Source organism: Papilio polytes, unplaced genomic scaffold (genome assembly GCF_000836215.1).
Source record: "Papilio polytes unplaced genomic scaffold, Ppol_1.0 DF821511.1, whole genome shotgun sequence".
Lineage (NCBI taxonomy): Eukaryota > Metazoa > Arthropoda > Insecta > Lepidoptera > Papilionidae > Papilio > Papilio polytes.
The window spans coordinates 240,888-257,586 of record NW_013527693.1 but is presented as its reverse complement, the minus strand read 5'-3'; the positions used below and the strand labels follow the sequence as shown (position 1 = coordinate 257,586).

At 37.5% G+C, this 16,699-nt stretch overlaps 2 protein-coding genes across 3 annotated transcripts; one reads left to right on the top strand and one right to left on the bottom strand.

Moving 5' to 3' along the window:
* Window positions 1-309: 309 nt before the first annotated feature.
* On the bottom strand, window positions 310-8,294 carry LOC106108544 (arginine-glutamic acid dipeptide repeats protein). 2 transcript variants are annotated; one of them, XM_013289738.1, is made up of 2 exons: window positions 2,786-8,294; window positions 310-2,680 (listed from the first exon to the last, which is right to left on the bottom strand). In XM_013289738.1, exons 1-2 carry the CDS (start codon window positions 7,892-7,894, stop codon window positions 2,405-2,407), a joined length of 5,385 nt encoding a protein of 1,794 aa, XP_013145192.1. In that variant the 5' UTR covers window positions 7,895-8,294; the 3' UTR covers window positions 310-2,404. The 2 variants fall into 2 exon arrangements, with proteins under 2 accessions (XP_013145192.1, XP_013145191.1); XM_013289737.1 differs by having other exon boundaries at window positions 310-8,293.
* Window positions 8,295-8,684: 390 nt separating this feature from the next.
* On the top strand, window positions 8,685-16,182 carry LOC106108622 (zinc finger protein Xfin-like). The gene is made up of 10 exons (XM_013289874.1): window positions 8,685-9,200; window positions 9,486-10,716; window positions 10,918-11,136; window positions 11,772-11,938; window positions 12,873-13,032; window positions 13,411-13,604; window positions 13,774-13,874; window positions 14,138-14,248; window positions 14,560-14,714; window positions 15,647-16,182. Exons 1-10 carry the CDS (start codon window positions 8,839-8,841, stop codon window positions 16,097-16,099), a joined length of 3,153 nt encoding a protein of 1,050 aa, XP_013145328.1. The 5' UTR covers window positions 8,685-8,838; the 3' UTR covers window positions 16,100-16,182.
* The last annotated feature ends 517 nt before the right edge of the window (window positions 16,183-16,699 follow it).

Sequence of the window (16,699 nt, the reverse complement as noted above, 5' to 3'; positions counted from 1 at the left end):
AAGGACAAAACATTTACGTGCAAGTTTTAACATCGGAAACTCAGGGGAAGTAGAGAAGTAAATAGTAGTTATTTTGCTTTAGCTTTATATACTAGTTGTGGCTCGCGACTTCGTTAGCGTAAAATTAAATTTATAGAAATCGACGTAGTAGTTTTTGAGTTATTCCAATACATACAAATCTTTCCTCATTATAATATTAGTATAGAGTATAGACTACTCCATTTAGATGTTAATAAGTCTAGTAAGAGGCTATAGTATTTCATTTTCCAAATTCATGGTTTTCAGGTTAGGTGTAACTAAAAGTCAAAAGAGTTTTTCACATATATTATTCAAAAAAATTTACACAAAAGCACTAAGACATCCATTTAACCTTATTGTCTAAATAAATGAAGTTTTAAATCGACACTCAACCTCTTAATTAAAAGATATAATTTGTCTCTAAAAATAATACTCATTTCTCTTCTCGTATCGGAAAGTTATGGCATTATCAAAGTAACACCTACCAAGCGACATCGTGAAATATATTTATAATCTAGAATATTCTATATTATCTTTTCAAATCTAACAGGGCTCTATTTGTTACGAGTGAAACTATAATACAAGTTACAGTGCAATACAATAATTTGAATTGAAGTGTACATTTTGTGAAAATTACTAGAATTTAAAAGATTTCATATATAGCATAACTAAGAATATAAAAACCCTTGGCCTGGGGACAACGGGAAAAACATTAGATTACTTTTTAATGCACGCTAAAAATGGTTGCATATTTTGCAATATGGGTTTTTATATTTCTGGTTAGGCTATATACCTCGAATACCTTAGCAGAGCAAAACAAGAGTTTTCACTTCTAGCTAAAATCGTCATATGATTTCCCTCGATTTTTTGTGTCTAAAAAATATTAAATTATTCATTAGGGTTGCCAACATTTCGATGAGTCTGGTTATTAAAATGCATTATTCATTTTCTAGAAATAAATAAATAGTGCATTTTAAAAATGTAATTTAATATCACTTGCAATAGATTGATGTTCTAGAATTGCATTTCATGAACATATTTTCTATCATAATGTTGGCAACACTTACAAATTACAGACATATTAGATAAACATTTTTAATAAAGAATTGTACTACCATAGTACTCTTAATATAATCAAATATTTTATAACAACCATGTATATGTTAAGTTACTATGTGACATAATTATTGCTGTTAAAATTATTACATTATCTTGATAAGAAATCATATCATAGCAACAGATAATCTGTTATACTTTATTAAAATAAAACAGCTATTAAATATACTGCTATGTTTAGACAATTGTTAAAAAATACATATAGCCAAAATCGATGTTATATAAGCTATATTACAAATATCATTAACAAATAAACATTAAAAACCATTATCTTTTTCAGACAATAGTTAAGACACAATGACTTGAATTATTGCTTTATAAAATCAAATTACAACATTTGATTATCAAAATTATATCTTTTATTGAATACATTATAACATAATGATAAATTTAAAAGATAAATTAAGTATAGAGGTTTTAGACCTCGAAATTTTTTACATTAAGTAATCTCAGAATTGGCCAAATTGATAAGGCAAGGAGTTGAGTAAGGCAAGTCACTGACACACTGGGTTAAAGTTTATTCTAATCTCAGACTACTTAACATACAGAGACTTTGTCACATGTTAATTATATCCATATTGGTGTATACAAAATACCTTTAAGAAGCCACTGAGCTTGTGTACGGAACACAACTATTGGTTTTAAATCGCAATCAGATCAAATACTTTTGAGAATTTTGATACATTACAAAAATGCTCATTTGAAAGTGAAACAAATTTGCAAGCATGACTAGCTATGAGGTCATCTGTATTTATTAGTCCGAGTTACTAATATTATGTTTTTAATGTCATGAATCAATGCAAGTAGATACATTAACTAAATTGTTGAAATTTGAAACATAAAAAATTACCAGCACCCTTATTCTGAAATATGTAAATTCAAACAATAATTTAGACTAAATTACTGATGAAAACTGAGTGACCGATTTTTTCATTACTCACAAATAATCTTTTATTATGACTAGGAGTTAAGAAATAAATTTGAGCATGGAAAATAAGCAAACTACATACCATGCAGCTATAAAAATATTATAAAACTTAAATAAGTTATAAATATAAATTACAGGTAGTGGTCACACACAAAAAACCTCTGTTCTTTTTTCAATATCCGTAACACTAGATTGTGAACACTTTCAAATATATTACAAATGCTTTTGTAACTGATTTTGATCACTGTCACTTGACGCGTGTCCTTACCGTCACTCCACAAGCACAATGACGTCGTCGGCGGGCACCGGGGCGGGGCGCGGGGAAGGGCGCGTGGCGGCGCACTACGGGCGCGAGGCGCGCGCCGCCTCCTCCAACGCGCGCACCTTGAGCTCGCGCTCGCGCTGCTGGCGCAGGAAGTCCTCGTGGTGCGCGGGGTGCAGGAAGCCACGCTCTCGCTCCAGCAACAGCTGTCGCTGCAGCTGCTCGTGCGCCGCCGCCTGCTGTGCTAGTTGCTCCGCGTACGGCCGCCCCAGCAGGTCCGGGTGGGGTAGCGGCCGGTACGGCGCCCCCGCGCCCAGCCCCAGGCTCAGAGCATCCTGCTGTGCCTGTGCAGCCGCCTGTTGGCCAGGATGGAGATGGAGGTGAGTATGTGAATGCGCGTGTGTGTGCGCGTGAGTGTGCGCGTGGTATTCAGGGTTGATGCCCGCCATTTGTAGTCGCACCATTGGATCCGCGGCCAGGGCTAGCCTCTCCGCCGCCTCCAGTTGCGCGGCCGCGACGCCGGGGTGCGGATGGTGCGGGTGATGCGGCGGCGCTCCAGACACGGGCACGCTGGGCGGCGGCCCGCCGGCGCCGCCTGGCGGGATGCCCAGACGTTCCAGCCGCTCCCGCTCCAAGTGAGACAGAGAAGCCGGTCCGTGTCCAGGGGGATAAAGCCCGAATTGTACGGGTATCGCACCTTGGGGAGGAGGTGGGGGCATACCATATCTTCTGTGCATTTCCAACCAGTGTGGATCGAGACCTCGCGGACCAACATTATTTTTAAGAAGTTCCTCTTTTAATCTATCGTTTAGCTCGCGCTCCCGCAGTTCCCTTATTTCTCTATCTCTTTTCTCCCTTTCAAGGTGTTCCAATTCTAGGCGTTCCCTGGCACCAGCGGCGCCATACATTGAACTGAGCTGATATTGAAGCATAGGGTCCATACAATGTCGAGGTAAATTGCCGGGACTAAACCCTGCATGTGGTCGTGCATATTCCGATAATTGCCGTAGAGCAGGGGTGTCAGGATATCCCGGTGGTCTAGGAAACCTATCATACGGAGACGTTATAGTTTCAATAGCACCCCTTGACGGCGGCTTTGTTTCTGGTTTTTCTGGAGTGGCTATTTTCCTATGCGCTTGTTGGGCAATCTTCTCTCTTTCCTCTCTATCTCGCTCGGCTTGTTTTCGCAATCGTTCTTCGCGTTTTCGTGCAAGTTTTGATTCTGGAACAGGCTTGAATATGAGGTCAGTTCGCGTACACGAATTATAATCGCCTCTATTCCAATGTCTTAAGAATATTGCCGACTGTGATCTATGGCACTCTGTATCTTCGATTTTCGGTTCGGGGCTTGGTCCATGAGGAATGTGCGCCGGACTTGGAATTTCTTCTTCTTCGGGCTGTGACTGAGTCTCAAGTTTCAATTCAACATTTTCGTCGGGCATAGGTCGCTGAGGGCCTCGCATATGCGGATGACCGTGAGGAATTTGATGTGGTGAACCGGATCTTGCATGTGATGCTTGTAAGCCAGCTGCAGCTTGGGCGTGTAAACGTAAACTCTCAATAGAACTCGGTCCCGGCCCCGGCGGTAATCCTAATGCCATCGGATGACCCATCGATGGAGGTTGAATCATAAGGTGATTTGGATTCCCAGGTAACATTTTTGGATGATGGCGTAGTAGCATTGAATCTGCCGGTGATAACCTTTCTGGGTGATGGGCAAGATGGTGTGAGTGATGATGGGTATGATTATTAGATACATTAACACTGGATGATGTGCTGGTACTTTGAGATACACTAGCTGACAAGTGATGCGGAGAACTAGAATGTGAACTAGATTTTTGTTGCGTATTTATTTTGTGTTGAATAGACTGAGACGAACTGCTTGACGTTGAGTGAGAAATAGATAATGTATGATTTGTGCCACCACCAACGTGATTTGGCTGTTTTTCGGTACTCGTATGAACAGCGCTATGATGACTTGTCGAATGGTGGTGCGTCATAGTAGTTTCGTGCAACTGATGCCTTTCCGTTGTCGCATTGGGATTTCTGGGGTCTTCGGTACTCTCAGAAATCTCTCTTAGTGATCTTGTTGTAACCGATGAACTTGTGCTATGATGAGCACTTAGCATTGTCGTCGACTCTATTGTAGATTGCTTTCCTTGATCATGCCTGCCTGGCGTACTTGAAGCAGGATGCATTGGTGGTATTGGATGGGGTTGTGGTAATGGTCCATATGGATATGGGTAAGGCATAGAATAGCCAGGATGCGGATGAGTATAATAAGGATGCATAGCATGCGCAGCAGCTGCAGCTGACAATTGAAAAATAGAAGAAGGGTGTAATAGTGGATGATGGGGATGATGTAACGGGGAAGCAAATGGATGGGATGGATGTGGTCCATGTTGTTGTCCGGAATGCATTACTGGGCCAGGTATAGTAGATGGTATTGACAATGGTGAGGGATTCATTAAATTGAGTGCAGAATGAGATACAGGTATGTTTGGTTGAACTGGGGAAGCAGAAATTTGTCTGGGCTGTGATGGACTTGTTAAATGCCTCGAGAAAGGGGATGTTGTTGCAGATGGATGTGGCCCATGGCTAGAAGCACTCATGTGAGATGGTTGACTTTTTATTGGTGTTGGAGTATGAGGACTTTTCACTGGAGGTATAGTGTGCATAGACTCAGACACATTTACTTGGTTAGATGATACTGGAGTTATATGAGGTTGATGCATGAAGTCCGGTTCCTTTTTAATGCTTTCTATTCTTGGCCCCAGGAATGCACTTGACATATTAGTATTTTCATTTGTAGGTTGGCTTGGAGGTCTACTATTATTTTCAACACTTGACATTGATTCTCTATCTCTTTCAGAGCTTAAATGTTGTGCTATAGCACTACCAATTGGATATCCTGGTACTTTTACTTCTTTCAAAGATTGTAGTGGATCTGACATATTTTGAGTTGAAAGGTTTGCTGGCATATCTGGTAACTCTTGCTTAATTTTTAAATCTTGAGGCATTGATGAATCATTTTGATTTGAAGATGGAGGCATCAAATTGGTAGCTTGAAGATTATGACTTTGAGGTACTTGTTGCATTATTTGTGGTATAGAGTTTGGTTTATCCAAGCCAGGATGCCCAGGGTGTCCATACAATGGTGAAGGCATGAAACCATATGGTCCAACATTTGAACCACTTCCCACAGATATTAATGGTCCTGGAGGCATTAAGCCAGTAATAGATGACTGGCTGTGGGGTGGAGGAAGCATACTCTGTACAGACCCAGGGGTATTTGATGTTTCAGTTGATCTAATTCCAAGGTTTTCAGGCCTTACAGGTGTTGGGAACATGGGTGGTCTCAAGCCTGTATTCTGAATATCTTGTTTTTGTTGTATTGGCTGTGTCTTTAAATCAGTTGGTTGTTTCTCTTCAATATCTGTTTCATGTGATTTAATCTCTTGTGAGTGAGCAGGTGACACAGGTTCATTGCTAGCAGTAGTTGAGTGTTCAAGGTGGGCTGGAGAAGGTGGACCTCTAGCATTTGTAGGGGATGGACTTATTCTTTGTAAGTTTTCTAGCCTTGGTGTGCTTGGTGAGTCCATTTTGTTTCCAGTTGAAATAGTAGCAGTAAAAATCTCAGGTGTATTTTGGCTTTTCATTTCATTGGTATCATCTCTCGGCTCCAACTTGATAACTGTTTTCAATGGATTCATAAGTGAATGTTGTTTATTATGTTCACTGGGAAAATTCATATTAGGATATGAAAAGGGTGGCATCCCACCAACAAAATCTTTTGCATTTCTGATTATTGAATTTTCTTTAGAGATATTAACTGGATTGAATATGTTATTTGGCACTCCTTCAATTTTGATACTGTGACTAAGTTTAGGATTATAAATATGACTGTCTTTAACAAAGAAATTGGTGTTTTCTAAATTCAAAGGCTTGTTCTGTTGATTAATTGGGTGGCCCGTAAAACTGTGTGACAATGGGTCCTTCTGAAATTCATCTTTTTGTAAATTAATTGTTTGGTCATCAATATCAATTTCTTCTTTAATCTTGATTTTCTCCAAAACTTCTGTAGACATTGGAGTAACTTTAGGAATAATAAGCTCAGTTTTGGGAAAGATTGTATGAGGTCGGGGTTCAACATTTTCTATACTCTTGGGGCAATTCGGTTCAGTTTTCAAATCAAGTACATTTCTATCATCCTTTTCAGGTATCACTTTAAATACAGGAGGTAAAGGATCCTTTTCAACTCTACTTGGAAGCTCATTGACCAAATCCGATTTACTGGTTTCTGTCCCTTTTTCCAATTCTGTTTCTTTATTTTGTTCAGGATTTTCTTTCTCAGATTTATTGAAGCTAAAGTCACATGCTTCAGGTTCTGGTTCTACAGTTTCGGTTTCATCCATTGCAGAAAAACTATCATTTGTCAGACTTTCTGATGGGCTCTCAGGAGGATCACTGGCCTTCTTCTTTTTCATTTGTACATCACCATCCAAAATCTCTGGTTTAGTGTCATCTGGCAATCTTTTCTTAACCTTAGACACATCAACTTTCCCATTAGTGACTTTCTTTTTGTTATCTTTATCTTTGCTAACTGGCGAAGATAAAACTTTTTCTGTTATATTATTATTTGTACTTTGTGCATTAGGTTTACTAGGTTTCTTAGACTTAGTATCAGTATCACTTTCATCTTGTCCTTTTCTTCCATTAGGTGTTGTTTGTTCTTTAGATTTGTTTCTTGTGCGCATTCTACTTGGTGAATCTTCTGGGTTGTCTCCAGTTCTGCCATTGTCAACTTTAGCCAAATCACCTGCTTCTCTTGAGTCACTATCTTCCTCAGAATTTTCATCTTCTGTTACAGAACTCATTTCCCCAGCTTCCTTAGGGTTAGGGGAAGGCCTTGACCCATTAGTATCAGGTACAGGTGTTATTTCCGGTGTTTGTTCTTTAGGTGTTCCTGCTCTAGAATTCCTTGTATTACGAACACGCCTCAATGATGCTTGTCTCCGCCTTCTATGAGGTCTGTTACTACTAGCACCAGGGGTCTTTTTCCATAGGTAATAAAATTCCACCAGCTCAGCAGTGTCTTTGTGGGGTAGTAAGTCTTTTTTAATTTTAAAAAAATTCTTACCAAACTGACGGATACCTTTGACAAATCTTTTTGTCTCCTCCTCTGTCCACTTCTTCTCTATGCCTTTTGGGACAGGGCACTTGACTAAGGCCTGAAGAGCTCGTCCTGGATCGTAACCCGAATCATGGAGTACATCTAGTGCATTAATTGTGGTGTCATCACGGCTAGCAGCTACACACCCGTCGTCGGGAGAACCACCATCACACATTCCAGCAAATGCAGCCATTGATCGTGCAGCTCGTAAGTACATAACAAGATCTCGATCTGTCGCTTGCGCTGGGAGCCAACGTAATTCTTCCCCACCTGGACACGCTTCGTCAGGTCCTAATGGACCGTTCACTCTTATATCAGGCAAACAAGCATAAATATCTTTGTCTTTGACGGGTTGATTCGGTGTGCCCACTTGAACCTCCCCCTGATTTTGGGCCATGGTAATGAAATGGGCTATTTACACTGGCCAATATTTTTTCACTCACATATCACAAACAATTTGATCGCTTACATTATGTCAAGTATCAATTTTGAACGAACGTGTTACAGTCTCGTTTTAGATGTGTTTTTATGGTCCGTAAAGAAGTAAGTATGCCAATATACATAATTATTACTCCTAATGGCCACCATTACACGATGCATTGTGGTTCATTCTTATAACTTGTAGTATTCACACATATCACATATTTAAATTTCACTTATTTTTAACACATACATAGATCTAATAAGTCGGTTATTAAGTATATTTTATTTATTTATAATTTAATAAACGCTATCTACATGCTACCCTTTTGTTTAGCTTCACCTTTCTTTGGCTCTTTCCATAGACAACTTCGATTCTATAAAATGGCTGCCACGAGACCATTTGTGATCTGTTTCTCAACTCAAGTTGTTATTAAAATAACAAAAGAACTTTTCATTAGAACACGACTTTAAATTTATTAATATTTGAAGTGAAAAATACACTCATGAACGATTTATGTGACATGGCCATCTAACTGGATTTCAAAATGACCATAAAAAGCAACTTTCAGATTATCAAATAAAAAATCATTATTACTTTACTTTACCAGTTAAAATAACACAATATATTTTGTTCATAATTTTACAAATTGTAGAACTGATATACGAACAAAACAGATAAATACTTTTTATCTTCAGTTTATGGTTTTTTAACTCTTAATCAGTTTACAGCTGGCAATACATATATGTCAACTTTTTGTCAACAATCAACCAATAAACAATGACAATTTCAACGTTTAACAAACAATTATAAGGAATCAAATAACTTGTGATTAAATTGTTGAATCAATTCTATTTAACAAGTTTCTTTATAAAGTTTTAGTAATATAGACCATTTCCGGAAGTTTTTACAATAGCAAAATGGTATCCGATGACTCCGATGATGAGCCCCTGTCAATTTTAGCTGCAGAGAAAAGATTACACCCAGAAAAATTCCCAGAACCCGAACATGAAGGCGCAAGTACCAGCATCGTTCCCAAAAAGAGACAGAGAAAATCACTGACGCCAAAAAAACTGGGAATCACAATTAAAATAAGAAAACAAAGGACATTTCCACTTCCTCCTGTGATAGAAAGACCAGCTGATGTTTGGCTCTATCTTAAAGACTTGAATCCTGCTGGTCCTTACAGCTGTTTACTATGTCCTGATTGGTTTATAAATCGATCAAAAATGATCATGCATTATGTGTTAAATCACAAAAAAGATTTTTGTGGTATTTGTAGGTAAGATGTTTGTTTATAGTATAAAACATGAATGTCAATACTTAAATTGACAAGAATTAATTTTGACATCACACATAAAATTATCTTTCAAAGATGCAAAATGCCAAGCCAGTAACGTAAGTGTATTTATTTTCACATATCTTGTGACCTAAGGTCACACTGTTCAGCCCATCAGAGTAATCACAGCTACACCCAGAATATGCATACTTGTGTGATATTTAAACCCACCAAGATATTTGACAACTCTACAAAGTATTTGTGTAAACATTTATCACTTTATTCCAGATATTTTGTACCAAACAGGGAGTTGTGGCATGAACATGTAAAATTTCATACACCTTGGCCGTGCTCCCAATGCATCGCAAACTTTCCCAACCAAGTTACATTACGCCATCATCTAAGCAGCGCTCACAAATTAGTACACTGTCGCTTATGTCACTTCCGTCTCCCTGACGATGACCAATACAATTGTCATCTGTTCCAAAAACACAGTGTTATAAATGTACTTAGTAAAGATGAAGAAGTGCTCTGGGATTTTGACTATGATGGTACTACGAAATTTTTATGTTTACTCTGTTCGAAGGGCAATAATCTAAGTTCTATGTTTTTCAAGCATTACATGGGTTACCATCATTTTACTATCAAGTGTTTAACCAGTTTACTTTCTGGTAGAGATTCACCGTTCACTGTTAATGGTGCTGATGTAAGTGCTCACTTTATTGATGGACAATTGCAAGGGCAAATTCGTTACGGTTATGTTGATTTGGATAAAATATCTTTCAATGGAATTCAATTAGATGAACAAAATAACGAGAAATATAAATACTTAAAAGCAGAAGTAAAACATGAAGATGCTACAGATGGTGAAGTAAGACAGAGTAGTAATAAAGAAACTAAAACTGAAGACGTAAATCAGAATTATAAAGGAGATGAAGATTTTGATGTAACTCATACAGAACTTTTAGTTTTAGAGAAGAGTTTTTTTGATTATGTAAAACGTACACTACATGATATAAATAATAATCAAATGCCTTTAAATTCTTTGATACAATATGAAGATGGTAAATCTGATATAACAAAGGAAATAGAATGTCCATTATGCAAATCGAAGTATGAAAATGTTCAAGCATTTTCATTGCATATGAATAAAATGCATTGCATTAAGTTCATCCCATCATATTCATGCAGAGTTTGTGCGACCACATTTGATACACTTAGTGAGCTAGAAACTCACACAGCTCTTGAAATGGAGAACTTCGAAGATCTTTGGATCTGTCAGTTTTGTGACAAAGAGTTTGACAACCGAGATGCGACAAGAAAGCATTTAACGGAGCACTGGCAGGTTATGGAATATGACAATTGTTTCAGCCCACACTTGGGTTTTAAATGCAGATTTTGTCCGATGCTGTTTTGGAACGAAACGGACCGTGAAGAACACCAAGTTAGAGAACATTTAGAGAAATATCGGGATCAGTTTTATAAATGTATTAACTGTTTAGAACTGTTCAGTGAAAAAGTGAGTATAATGTGATTAATTTTTAATAGGTAATTAAAAAAATCATAGAGCTGTTTTGTTTGGGTTTTTTTACAAGGTGGCTAACAAGCAAGCGGTTACCTAGTCTGGAACCTTTAACTGGAACAGCAAATTGATCACTGACCATTTATCTCCTTCATTGCAGTAATGTGTTCAAAATATTTTACAACTATGTAATTTCAGGTGTGGTTTATACATCATCATTTGGAGAAACACTCTGCTGATAAAATGGAAACATATCTAATAAAGTGCTGTTTATGCTGCATTGTCTTACCAAGCATTGAGGAGATGAGGAACCATTTCACTGAAGACCATCCGGAGGCTCGGAAAGTGTACTGTTCATTGGGTTCATGTCAATACAAACCTTTGAGTCATAGGAAGTCATTTAAACTGCATGTTAAGGTAAGTTATTAAAATATACTTATGTATAATTTAAGTTAGTACCAGTTTTGGACGTTTTAGCACCCTCGGCGAGATTTCTATTGCATCCTTTTTTATTAGGTTTTGGTGGGTAAACATTTGTATATACGGTCATACAACCACTCACAAAGCAAGCGTTTATTTAGCAAATTTTGCACCGGATTTATACTCTTCATTGATCAATTTAAATACTTATTAGCTATCTAGTAGTTAATCTCTAATGGTGTGAAAAAATATTTAAAAATAGTTCAGTAGTTTTAGAGTTTATTTTATAAAAACATTAAAAACGAAACATGCCTATTTTATTTTAGTACACTTAACCTGTAAATACTTGATTTTTTTTCAAAATACCCTAAATTGAAATGGGTAGTAAATTGAACATAGACCAAGAGAAAAATAAAGACATTTTTTTTTTAAATCTATTAGTTGTGTAAGAGAAGACTGATGTATAAATACATCATAATGCATTTAAGGTATAATAGGAGGTCGTAAAATTTTTGTCAACAAGAAGCAATTACTTTGTGATAAAGTCTTTAACACAAGATATAGGACAGAAGATGAACAAAGAATAAAGAATCTATTATATTAGAAGACATTGGTTTTAATTTCCATGTTAGGCGATCCACAGTCCGTGCGCGCGGGCGGAGCGCGACGTGAAGTGCGCGGTGTGCGGGCGCGAGTTCGCGAGCGCGCGGGCGTGCGGCGCGCACGTGGCGCAGGTGCACGGCCCCGGCAAGTTCAAGTGCAAGCTGTGCCGCGACACGCTGCACACCACTGACGAGAGGTACAGACACTAGTAATACTCACATATATACTCACATCGCGCATCGATGGCATCATCGAAGAAGCAGGCTAGAATAGGCGCTGGAGTGGATGCCCGATGGCGATGGTGTTCATGTTTCGTCATGCCCATTAGGGGGAGAGTGACTCAACACTAAGGAACGGACGAAATAACTTGTAGGGCGTCAAGAAGGTGCGTGCGAACCCGAAACCGGCCAAACCGCGCGCCCCTCCCGAGATTCGGCCCGTATGACCCGAGGGTAGGTGGGGCCATGGGTGGTGGTGGGCTATCGTAAATTTACTCACATATGGGGTAAACCACCCAATTGTTGACCATTTTACACATATATCTATACTAATGTTATAAAGAGGAAACAATTGTATTTGTATTTATTGCAAAAGATTGCAAAAGATTTGTATTTTTGGATTTTTGTATGTAAATAACTCAAAAACTACTGGGTCAATTTCAGAAATTCTTTCACTATTAAAAAGCTATGTTATGTGTGAGTAACATAAGTTAAGTCTTTTTATTATTTTAAAATTTTACGCGGGCGAAGTCGCGAGCAACAGGTAGCGTATACTCATTAGTATAGTAGTATTACCTTAGGATTACGTTTATTAGAGCGTGAAGACTTTTCTTTATTTGTTGGCTATCACAGTATTTATTATTTAATTGATTTTGTTAATATTGACAAAAAACGCGAGAAAGGGATAAAAAGTGCAAATCAATATGCAGTACCAATACACAATACAGCAAAGAAGCAAAATTGCCATGATAACGGTGATTGTTAGCCATTGGCAAATTTAGTCATTTGAATTTTACAACTAGCAATTAAAATTTTACAAATGTAAACAATAAGATAAAGCTTTTATAATTTCATACAGATGAAGTCTTGAACGGTAAGTAAAATACAAGTGTTTCAATGTATATATTGCAGGAAGCTTCACTACCTACTACGTCATCCTGGACGCCACCCGTACGAGTGCGCGGACTGCGGCAAGTCGTTTCAGTACAAGTCCTCGTTGTACATGCACCGACAGGACCATATACCTAACAAGCAGACGTACACATGTAGTTACTGCTCGAAAGTTTTCATGGTGAGTTCAATAATTAACAAAAACAAAGAACAAAATAATTTTTGTTGATGTACACTGACTTCTATAAATGGATAGGCTATTTGGTGCTGATGGTTTGAGGACGTTTTTTTCAACTGGTAATAGATATAGACTTAACTGTGATTAACATCAAAAGCGCGTTTTGTCGAAACCAAAGATGTAATTTTAAAAATCGCCTATCTGTCTATATTTATCTATAGTAATATACTTGAGATGTGTTATTCCAGACTATCCTCTACAATGCCAAATTTTGAGATACATTCAGCAGTTTAAGCTTTAACGTTCATCTATCTAAAAATTCTTATTTATATTATTAGGATTTATTTACATTTTGTTTGTAATTTTCGATATTACGCGTAGAAAAAGGATTCGTTCCGCGAGCACGTGCAGATCCACGAGGGTCCGCGACACGCGTGCTCGTACTGCCCCATGCGCTTCGTGCAGCGCTCCAACATGCTGCGCCACGAGCGCAGGCACACCGGCGAGCGCCCCTACGCCTGCCCGCACTGCGCGCGCACCTTCGCCGACAAGGGCGCCTGCAACTCGCACGTCAGGTAATACTCTGTGCAACTGCACTGCGCGCGCACCTTCGCCGACAAGGGCGCCTGCAACTCGCACGTCAGGTAATTTTAACTTAAGTTTTGGGTTTCATAGGATTCTTGATCCTGTTTACTAGATTATTTATTTCTTATTTATTTATTTATTCATTTAATTTATTTACAGAACACATTCCAAAGAAACATCATTCGCGTGCCTCTACTGCGGTCAGACATTTGTACAAAAGTCCAAACTAACCTATCATATAAGAAAACATACGGGAGAGAGTAAGTTATCAAATTACACTATTTATTTAAATCGATTACTCTATTAAATATATATTTAGCCACAATTTTGCGATCTACACCTTATTTTATGTTTTTTTTCACTTTATGAATAATTTCTGTGTAAATTTAAGTGACGTCATAAAAAACTGTAGAATTTGGTTGTCTATGGTATGTTTCTTTTAACGGTTTAATTTTCGTTACAAACGTACCAAAGTTTACTTAGGAGTGTTCGAAATATAGACAATTGTATTTTTTCATTTCAGATCTGGAAACATGTCCTGTTTGTTCCAAATTATTTACCAGCGGATGCTCGTTACGTGAACATATGAAGATACATGTGGCCAAGAAATATTTAATTAAATGTCCAATGTGTGGTAAGACCTATATTGATTTTGTATATTTAAATGTACTGGAATATTTACAAATTTAATTTTTTGCTTGTCATTATAATTATACTAACTTTCTCCCGATATTCCTCCGCGTGAAATTGAAATAACAAAAGTAAGCAGCCTATGTGTTCTTCCAGACTGCGCTCTATATTTATACCCAATTACACGGAGATCCGTTCAGCAGTTTAGACTACTCTAACAAACATCCATCCATCTAAACATCATAGTAAGAAAAACTTGATTATTGTTTGCTGTGCGATGGGTATCAAATTAATATCCCTGATTATGTCTGTTAGATAAAAAGTACCAGGACGAGCGGTACATGCTGCGACACCTACGCACGCGGCACGCGGGGGCGCAGCACGCCTGCCCGCTCTGCCACAAGCTGCTCACCAGCGCGCCCGGCCTGCGCCGCCATCTGCTCACACACAGCGCGCTGGACATCTTCCACGTGAGACAACATCATAACTATCGTCATTATAACCATCATCATCATCATCGTTATAACCATTATCATCATCATCATAACCACCACCACCATAATCATCAAAGCCATTATCATCATCATAACCACCATCATAATCATAATCACCATCATCATCATAACCACCATCATCATCATAACCACAATCATTATCATAACCTCCATCATCATCATAACCACCATCCTCATCATAACTACCATCATCATCATAACCACCATTATCATCATAACTACCATCATCATCATACCCACCATCATCATCATAACCACCATTATCATCATAACTACCATCATCATCATACCCACCATCATCATCATCGTTATAACCATTATCATCATCATCATACCCACCATCATCATCATTACCATTATCATCATAACTATCACTTCACTATGCGTCCCCACTAAGGCACTCGGAACTTATAATGCATGGTTCACACTTGAGCAGTTGGACACTAGTCAGATTAAAAAAATGTATAGAGAAAGCACATTTGACACTTCGTTTGAGACATTTTACACGCCATTTTATCGGTTATTTCATTGTATCGTTCGGGTAAAAATATTATTTTCGAAAATTCAAAACCACATTGGTATATGAGTTCGAACCCAAGACCTGTAGATTCCAAGTCTAGTGTTTAACCCCTGAGCCACCGAACTTCATCTATTTCTGTTATGGCTTTACAGTTATTTGCTAATAATTCATCCTAATATTGAAACATCCATCTATCTTAACGCTGACGTTTATAAGAGGTGATTTTCAAAGAAACGAAATTGTTAAGAGATCAGTATTGAGCCTTTCATATCTATACAATCAATCCACCCAAGGTGAAGAAATTCCCAATATCGATCGATTGAACCAACAGAAAACACCCTATAGTAATTTTTATATCTGTTTCTAGTGCAAATGTTGTCCAAAATCCTACGCGATTCAGAGAACTATGATAAAACATCTACGCAGGCGCCACGGACTGAACGGCACTGAGATTAATATTAAAGATTTCTTTAGAAGACTGGACCCTAGAGAGTGTCAACTGGGATTAGACGAAGAAACCATGGTCAATATATTCGGACCACCCAAGAAGGTTACATCAGTCTTAGGAGCGGATTTCGTGAATTTAGCTAATCTTTATAAGAAAGATGATGGAGGGAAAGAAGAACAAACAGACGATGATGATTCAGATGAAGCATCTTTACAAACACTTAGAAAGGAATATATGAATCGTGAAGGAGAAAGTAACAGAACGTTAGAGAATGTTACAATTAAACTGGAAACTATAACAACTGATGTATTGGAGCCAACTGATTTTGTCAGTGTTAAAATTGAACCATACGATGAAAACGAACATCAATAGAAAATGTTCAATTTAATACATTTTAAACCCACTCTTATAGTTTGTCTAAATAAGATTAGTTTGATAAATGACGCATATAAAGTATCGAATTCAATTTGTATGAAGTCAAATGCCGTACTTAATAGACAGGTATCGTAGTGACGAAACAAACACGCAGCGAACAATTATGAACTATCGATATTCGGTTTAAATAATTATCGAACTCAACTAAAGTTATTATTTTCTTATTAACTAATTTAGAGGATAATTCTATTATTGATTATAGTGTAGAGAATTTAGCGATGACAGAAATAATAGCGAAATCCAATTAGATTGTGTACGGCTGTAGTAGTAATAAACATTTATTTACTCTCATTTTCTGTTGTGGTCATTATTAATTTGAGAAAACAGTGTTTTTTTTTTATTTTATAAGTTATGACTATAAATCTATCGATTCCAACTTCTATATTATATGAATAAAAATCGAAAATCGGTAAGATTCATGACTAATTTTACACAACCCATCCCTACTAAATTTGAAGTGATTTGTCAAACTAATCTAACATAGAAATCATTGAATATTAATGTAGTAAAATATATGAAAGTCGTAATTATCTATGA

Bases quoted from the DNA above. Each gene is read 5' to 3' on its own strand.
- LOC106108544 (XM_013289737.1), bottom strand. From the start codon at position 7,894: ATGGCCCAAAATCAGGGGGAGGTTCAAGTGGGCACACCGAATCAACCC.
- LOC106108622 (XM_013289874.1), top strand. From the start codon at position 8,839: ATGGTATCCGATGACTCCGATGATGAGCCCCTGTCAATTTTAGCTGCA. The intron at 13,605-13,773 runs GTAATACTCTGT...ATTTATTTACAG, and splicing joins GCCTGCAACTCGCACGTCAG to AACACATTCCAAAGAAACAT. The intron at 14,249-14,559 runs GTAAGACCTATA...TATGTCTGTTAG, and splicing joins AATTAAATGTCCAATGTGTG to ATAAAAAGTACCAGGACGAG.